General features: G+C 36.2%; 1 protein-coding gene across 1 annotated transcript; it reads left to right on the top strand.

Annotated features, from left to right (window-relative positions):
* Window positions 1-6,541: 6,541 nt before the first annotated feature.
* LOC146145351 (uncharacterized) lies at window positions 6,542-8,349 on the top strand. Its single transcript, XM_083390094.1, has 3 exons — window positions 6,542-6,550; window positions 6,897-7,722; window positions 8,235-8,349. The coding sequence occupies exons 2-3, from the start codon at window positions 6,897-6,899 to the stop codon at window positions 8,264-8,266; spliced, it is 858 nt and encodes a 285-aa protein (XP_083246220.1). The 5' UTR covers window positions 6,542-6,550; the 3' UTR covers window positions 8,267-8,349.
* The last annotated feature ends 829 nt before the right edge of the window (window positions 8,350-9,178 follow it).

Here is a 9,178-nt window from a genome sequence, read left to right as displayed (position 1 = left end):
TGGTCGTGGTGTTTCATGAAAATTATTAGCCTATCAACATAACACTGTTAGCTAGCATTTTTAGGATTATTCGCATGATTAAATTACTATTTAGACAGCAGAAATTGAAATCTATTACTAGACACGGTGCTTGGAATGAACTGGTTTTTGATTGTTTGTTACGGTTCCAGCATAGCTACTAAAGTTGGGTAAATGGTTGTAACAAATCACAAATGTCATTGCCCAAATCGTTACAAATTTACCATCAACTAGGTGTGGTTTAAATATGTCTAGCCTATTTTTCGTAAATCGTTTAGTCAAAAGGCGTCATGCTTTGCGTGAATCGATAATATCTTTGTAATGCATCTTTTATATTGAAAGTAAAACCTCTCCAACCTAAAACTGTAACCAAATAAGCGAAGCGTGTAGTGTTCTTAAAGCCACTTCATTATGACGTCAAACTTTTAAGAAACTTTGCCACGTCACGGTATGACGCTGCTTTGTGACGTCATCTCAAATTCAATGCAATAAATGTTTTTATCACGTTTTGTCCAGCTAACGTCACCTTCTCAGTAAAAAATTTCTGTGATAAATTTTCTGTGTAATCGATATTTTTCCACGTTTTTCCGCTATAAGCTAATAAAGTCAGGTGTATGAGATGCTAATTCAGAGTCTGAGGAAGTCTCCCGTTTACTACTGCTCTGTAAAACTTTTACAATTGACCTAGAACTTGAAGTATAACGGCTATAGCCTTGCAAAAACAATCTTAGAAAATAAACTAACATTTCCGTACGACAGGTACATAAAATCTAATTAGAAAAACTACCACTGGGAGGCAATGCCCACAAAGAATAAAATACAATTTCGTAAAATAATACAAATATTTAGAAAAATATAAAGCAAAACTTGCTATTAACAAAATGTTTAGCCAACTGCCGTGATATTATTTACATTTTTAGACCAAAATCGTTTGTATTATCAACTGTGACAATATCGTGTGGTTTATTTTTGTTTTAAACTAATTTTAAACCTAATTTTGCGAACTACTCTAAATGAGAAATGACTATTTTTTGCGTGTCGTTCGCGAGAAAAAGTGATCAGCATACATCAAATTTTGTCAGAAATTGTCATCGACGTTAGCTATTACAAGGCAATTTTATATACTGACACATTAACGTTTTGATCTGTGGCGGAAACGAAATTTAAACTCCTCTACAGAGAAACTGTATTTAAGCTAACAGCACCAAAACATTACTGCAAAATGCAATATAGGGCTACGTTTAGGGTTTAGGAAAACTAAAACAAGTAAAGAGCGTTGCATATTTCTTAGCAAATGTGCATATATGATATGTCGATTTCATTAATTTTTTCATAGCTTTATACATTTTATTCATTTTACTGTGAAGACATATGTATGGTGGTTTACTAAAAGTAAGATATTCCGGTATATATTTGTTTGTCCAACGTTTCGGCTATTCAGAAAGCCTTCATCAAGGAATGTAACCCGCCACGCCCAACAACACTGCGAAGTAAATTGACAGAAAGAAAAAAAGGAGAAAAAATGCGCTAAACAACGTTCAAAAATAAAAAGCGGTAAGAGCGACCACGCACAACTCACGACCGATGCCAGACCGACGTCTTATAAGAACTGTCGGTACGGAACTGGAAATAAAACGTCCTTTTTTATTTCTATCGTAACCGGCCCTTGGTGGATATGCCAGGATTCGCGAAAGAGACGTTTACGATAATCATTTTTTTTGCAATAGCAGATCACCCAGAAAAAAGTATGGTGTTATATTCATGGTTTTCGTTAAAATCTATTAAAAGATCATTTTAAACTCTCCAGCAAGCAAACTGAGTTCTAAAGACGAGTAGATAAAAATCGTGCACGACAACCGTGCAGGCTCAGTAACTGTTTAGTGTTTCCGGGGTTTGAAAGAACGCATTCTACATCCGCTTGTCACTATTTTTATTAATTGCAAAAATGTATCCCGAAGAATGGCGAAAAAGTGACGCTTTGCCCTTACTTTACACTTAAAGTTGCAGTTGCTTTGCACTTAAGACCGCACTAAAAACGGCACAGGGTATCCGAACAGCAACACCAATTTAACACCGTGGGTTAAAAGCTAAAATCTGTCGGCAAAGTGAACACTTTTTTTTAATTTGGACGTCGAGTGCAGCTGGTAACATTATATTTCTGTCAATCTATGCCCAGGATTCCCACTAAACCAGTCATTTTAATGCGAACAGCTGATTTGAGCAAAACTAACGGATCTCCTGTTTTATAGCTTTAAGTAGGCTATACATTAGGTATATATGGTAAAGTTTTGACATGTGAAAGAAACAACTTTGCACATTTTAACGGGTAGTTGTTGCACAAACTTTTCCCTTATATTAGCTCACAAAAGTAGTTTTTGTTCTTCTTCCTATTGAAGATCAGAGGTTCCTGCTTTCATTGTTCTTAGTTTAACCAAAAGGTCTTTCTTATATTTATATTGACCAGCTCACAGAGCTTCAATCCGTTAACAAGAACGAATAAGTAGTAATCAACCGTCAAAAAACTAAAATTAAAACGGTGTAATTTCAAAGATTTGCAACCTGTTTTCAGCGTGTCGTAATTTCCCTTGCGAAAACTCGATACATTGCGGTTGTCGTATCCTATGCCTATTCGCGAACTGCCAAAATGTTTGACATATTTTCATGCTTGAAAAACACTTGGGTGATAATTTTTTTTGATCTAAGTGGGCCAAGTTTTGAAATTTGAATGGGACCGCCCTACTTCCGTTAATAGTTTGGTCTTCTGCAAGCTGGAAGGATTGCCACACAAACGATTTTTTGTTTAAGCAGAAAGTTTCAGTGCTTTACCCTAATAATTATTGGAAAATTAAATGGATTGTATGTTTCGATATGGATTTATATAAAAAAAATGTTTCATTTAGATTTTATGGTCATTTTTCTAAAGTAAGTTGGGACATACAAGCTTGAAAACCGAACATTACACGAAAACGCCAAGTGGAATATATGGTTTAAATAAAATTTCATTTACATGGGTTACTTTACCTCTACTAAAGACAACAAAATTCCAACACAATACAAGCAAAGTATTTAACGTGGATTTAACGTGTAAAACGTAAAATAAAAGCCTTAATTTTATAATGAAAAAATGCCTAATGAAAACGCTTTATTTAGTCCATGCCACTTGCCCGAAAGTCAAGTCAAGTAATTTTACCCAAAAGACTTAAGTCAAGTCAATTCATTCAAGTCATTGACCTGAGACTTTACAGCACTGCTTAAGACCATGCTAGGTGTGCCGCGTTGTTCCAGGAAGTGTAATACTTCTTTCAAAGGTACATTTTAATACAGAGAAGAATGAAGACGGAAATGTATATTACGAGACACAAACTTAATACAATTGTCAGGCTTGTTTTTTCAATGCTAAAAGCGCACCATATACTCTTACCCTCTATTGAAAGCATTTTTTTCAATTAAGCGGCGAAAGGTATTTCAGCGGGACCGTTACGAAAATTAAAATATAAAGGAACAAAATACGCCAAAGTTTTTCTTGCGCATTCAACCATAAAAAGTTTCTGTAACTTAGACTGCTATTAACTGATATTTAGTGGGCGTGGCGCCGAATTATTTGAAAACTATTGAAACAAGATTGCGAAGCGCAGTTGGATATTACCTATTCAACGTTATTATAGAAATAGAGACCTAAACTATACTCTGACCAAATAATTGCTTGAATTTTTTTATTAATTTTATTTTGATGATAGCTGAATTCAAGTTACAAATAAGTGCCTTGTGGAATGATTTAACAAACGACCTTGGCTATTGTTGCAAGTACAAGATAAGGATTAACCTGTTAAACCAATACGAAACGTGTCTGATTTAAAAAAGAATTCATACAAAAGATTTACATTTAAGACTGTTATCCCTTGATACCAGTGTTGTAATATTAACCAGACACCAGTGTTGTAATCACTTAAGCCAGCGGTTGGCAAACTGTGGGCCGCGGCCCAAATGTGGGCCGCGAGTTACTTTTGAATAGCTTAGTGTTATAATGTGGTTGTGGGCCGCTTGATAGTCCTATATTCATTTGCACTTTATATTAGAAGTCGCTTGGAAACGCCCACGTGCCAAATGTGATCTTCGGAGCCTGTCGACCCATATGTTTTCAACTTAAACTGTATGTAATTAAAAAAATTTTCGCGCTTCGCGCGTAAATTCTTCGTTTCATAGTATGGTTTACATTATGATATGGCAGTGTTTTTGGCGCCAAGGCGATGTGTGTTATATTTCACCTTAAAAACGAATGTCCGAAATCAGCCGCTGTTATGTAGTGGTTTTACGTAGTGGGCCTTTAATAGCTCTGAAAAGACTACTTTGGGCCGCGACAAAAAAAGTTTGCCGACCACTGACTTAAGCCAATGCACTCAATTCACTGTTTTCAAATGACTTGACTTGGACTAAAGTCATTGTGTCAAATAACTTAGGTTTAAATTAAATATTTTCATTTAAAGTGTTTTTAATAAAGTTGGTTTGTTATCTTCAAAACAGTTTGCTAGCTGTATATTGTGTTTTTTGTTATTTTTAGTCGAGTTATTCATAATCAAACGGGTTCGCGAATTTTAATAGTTAAACGTTTCATTTATTTTGTCAATGACGTGACTTGAAGTTTTACTCTCAAAATGACTCGGACTGGGACTTTTATTTTAGCAAAATAATTGTACTTACGTCATTTCAAAATGACTCGTTTACAGCACAGCAGCAACTCCGCATACAGGCATGGAGTTGCGCATGGCTACCACTTGCGCAACTTTGCAGCAATCGCCTTTTGCACTTTGTGGCAACAAATCAAATCTATACAGTACAACGTTATTATTAGCTGTGGAATTTTGCCTAAAAAGTGAACAACAGCAACAACTACTTCCCCTTTGATCATCGGATGTCGAAACATTCAATTCAGGGTTTGCGACAACGATTTGGGGAACCTCTAAAAATACAACCTCAAAAATACTAGCTTCCGTTAGGCGTGCGCCGTACATCCGTAAAGTCCCTTTTCTGGCGCTTCCTTTAAGTCAGTGTTTGTAATCCCATCAACAATAACTTTATTATGTAACCCTCCATAGCAGTGGTTCTTAACCTTTTGTCAGCCGCGCCCATCTTTGGTAACTTTCCTATGCATTGCGCTATACCCAATACGAAAAGCAATTCGGCATTTTGTAATTAATTATCACAGAGACAAAAAAAAGAGAAACAACTTGAGTTTTATCTGGTTGAATTGGTTAAACTGTCATTCAGGAGGCTCTTCGTAATGCGCACACAACATACAGCTGGTACCCGACATATTAATTCTTATCAAGCTGATTTCGACAAACGTGTTGGGGCATTGACTCCACAGTTGTAAGGCCGTGATGTCGACCGATGTCAAGCTAAAAAAAATGTCAAGCTCAAAAATTAAACCTTGCTTATCGTTTTTCAAAAAATGTAACAACATACTATACAACGGCAATATTGCAAAAAATATATAGATTCTCTCAAAAAAGTTCGAGTATACCTTTTTCAAGCCTAATATCGTACATAAACTATGGACATAAAATATTTCGAAAGGGGGGTAACTTTTATCATTTATCTATAAGTTAGCAAAGCTGAAATTACAGAGGGCCGTTATACCTTCGATGAGGGCAATTCCAAAAAACAGAAAACACGCAATGGCACTCAAAAATACTCTAAAAAAAAGTTAACAAATGTAATAAATCGAAGATTGGCGCGGATCGGCAAAATTTTGGCAGTTTCAATCATAAAGTTGACTCAAAAGAGTTAGTACAGCTGTAGGAGTGGTCCCAACCCAAACAAAACCCTTAAAATCACAGCAAAAAATATAAATATTGAAGTAGAGCTCGCGTCCCCATAAGAATTACTCGCCCCTGGTTAAGAACCGCTGCTCCACAATGTTCCGTTCGCTATGTTTTTGGCAATGGTATGTGATGTTGTATTTGTACACTTCGAAATTACGTACATTTTCTCGTGTTTTTGTTTTACATTTTTACATTTTTTTATTAAGCCGTCAAAGTACAAAACCGAAATTGGTTGAGTAGAAGATTTTAATAAATTATACTAGCTTTTTGACAAGAGAAAAACATCAAGATATTTTTACGAACTTGACTTTCAAAAATTGCATGTTTGTTTTCTTTGATGATAGCGCTGTCTAAAGTGTGGGTAACTCGAAAGGATGTCTTTACAAAAAGGTGTTAACTCCAATGATTTGACTTGTTGGTTGTCAATGTTTTCCTAATAGGATTTTACTACTGCAGTTTGTACAGCATGCAGCAACGTGGCAATCTTTTAATAATTTCGGTTCTAATCGACCGGTCGCTAGAGGTCATGACACCAAAGTCGAACCCAGCGTTTGTCATCATGGCATTGAGCAACTGCCATCGTCAAAATTATTGTTTGAAATTTTCTTGAAAGTTTATGGAATTGACAACAAAAATTGTCACGCAAAAACTCTATATAAGTCCCGCTGGATTGCCATGTATTCATTATAGTTGTATTTTATTATATCAAGGTAAGCGAAAGGTAAATCGAATTATAGATTTATTAATTTATTGATTTCACTTTGTAACTGGTCAAAAGTATGGCTGGGCCAATAGATGATTTTCTATTTTGCATTAACGATTTTTTAATCGTAGAAAACAGTACTTTAAATAAAAAGATACAATGCTTTGTAGTGATAGGTTTCCTTCATTATATCTCTTTGACACAAATATAGATTATAGTTACAAATAAAGTAAGTTTTTTAAATATATTATTTTTTAATAAACACTGTCTCATTTTTACTGAGGTTTGAATCTGGCTATCTGTGAGGCACCTGAACATAACATAATGAGCGTCATTTGACGATTTTTTTTTAGATGAACAAGCTTTCGTTTACTCTCGTGTTGTTGGTTCTGGCCATTTCCATTCTGGATGTACATGGAAAGGCCAAGGGGGGTTCTTGGTACGACCAGCTTGAAGATAAGTCCTGGTACGACCAGCCTAAAGCTGAAAACTGGTATGACCAGCCTAAAGCTGAAAACTGGTATGACCATCATAAAGCTGGTAGCTGGTATGACCAACCTAAAGCTGAAAATTGGTATGACCAGCCAAAAGCTGAAAACTGGTATGACCATTACAAAGGTGGTAACTGGTATGATCAGCCTAAAGCTGAAAACTGGTATGACCAGCCTAAAGCTGAAAACTGGTATGACCATCATAAAGCTGGCAGCTGGTATGACCAACCTAAAGCTGAAAATTGGTATGACCAGCCAAAAGCTGAAAACTGGTATGACCATCATAAAGCTGGCAGGTGGTATGACCAACCTAAAGCTGAAAATTGGTATGACCAGCCAAAAGCTGAAAACTGGTATGACCATTACAAAGGTGGTAGCTGGTATGATCAGCCTAAAGCTGAAAACTGGTATGACCATCATAAAGCTGGTAGCTGGTATGACCAGCCTAAAGCTGAAAACTGGTATGACCAGCCTAAAGCTGAAAACTGGTATGACCATCATAAAGCTGGTAGCTGGTATGACCAGCCTAAAGCTGAAAACTGGTATGACCAGCCAAAAGCTGAAAACTGGTACGACCATTACAAAGGTGGTAGCTGGTATGATCAGCCTAAAGCTGAAAACTGGTATGACCAGCCAAAAGCTGAAAACTGGTATGACCATCATAAAGCTGGTAGCTGGTATGACCACGGTGAGTTCTTGTTGAGTCCTTAGCAATATATAGACCCAGTGTTGTAGGGCGACTAGCGCTTGGTACTACGAGTTTGGTCCAATGCGAATATACTTACCCAACCGATAATGATTTTATGAGCGACATCCGATTTCGCCGTATAATTGTAAATAGAGGTAAAAAAAGAGCCACTGTAGAAAAATCGTATTTTGAAGTTGACGAGCTTCCGCATAACTGTGCTCAGGTCGGAGGAAGAATTATTTATTTTATTCTTCTCTGACCTGAAGAAGAACGGTTCTGCGAAAGCTCGGCTTTGCCTACAATGCCACTGCTTTTTCAGTTGTTTACTAAGACAAATGCGGCTGTCAAACATTATTGATATTTTAAACAACAAATTTATGACTAGAATATTGATACTTTGAGTTTCACATCGCACTTGGCAGGTTGCAACATCTTGTCTATCATTTTGCCAAAATTAAAATGTTTGCCAATGCTGGACAAGGAAAACATGACTGACCCTTTTAATTTTCCAGATGCTGGTCTGCAGGAAAATGAAGGCCAGTAGGATCACACAGAGATGACATCGATGAGCACGCCATCATTGAGAAACTGCGTTGCCAAATAAATAATAAACAAAGAAGTTTAAAATATTTGTTTTCTTTTTGCAAAGCATACAGCATTTAAATACCCTCTGCAATAGTAAGCTTATTGGATACACCAACGACGCAAGAAACCTCGAAATGTCCAGAAACCAAACTTTACGGTTGCTAAACAGTCTATAGCTTAGTCATAAATATATTACAAGGTCAACAATAGAAAATATATGATGGAATGGATTTAATAAGAAAATTAAAACTTTTCAATAGTAAAAGAAAGTTTGCAATACCTATGCATTACTTTGCATTAGGCTACTCGTCCATTTATGAATTTATGAACTAAAAAAAAATCTAATCGATTTTATTTATGATGTCAATCTTGTTAAGCCTAAATAGCGTTTACGAACCGATAGAATACTTTATAAGGCGAGAAATTTATTTTAGCAGTTGAGCAGAAAGTGATTTTAATTACCGCTTTTATTAGCGACAGGTGACGAAAGAAAACCCATTAGGGCAGAGGTCGGGAACCTTTTTACCTAAGGGAGACATAAAAGCCAAATTTCCTTCGTTGTATTTCCATGAGAGCCATATAACACTTTTTTAATATCTAATTCAGCGTTTCTTAACCTTTTTTACTTGGTGGCGCACGTAGAGACATCTGGAAACGCCGCGGCGCACCTTGCGAGGGAAGCGAGTGCGAAATTTTTTAGGTGTACCGGTATTTCTTTTAAAATGCTTGCAATTTTTGGTTATATAGGATTTATAGTTGCATATCTTTAAAGGGTCTCTAGCCTTGAGACCAAAATAAGAACAAAAGCAACTTCGGAATAAAAGACAGTTAGGAAAAGGGCGAAAATAAGACTAATACCTAATAGTCGTAA

Source organism: Ascidiella aspersa, chromosome 5 (genome assembly GCF_963924565.1).
Source record: "Ascidiella aspersa chromosome 5, kaAscAspe10.2, whole genome shotgun sequence".
NCBI classification, from domain to species: domain Eukaryota; kingdom Metazoa; phylum Chordata; class Ascidiacea; order Phlebobranchia; family Ascidiidae; genus Ascidiella; species Ascidiella aspersa.
This window is presented reverse-complemented; position numbering and strand designations above follow the sequence as displayed.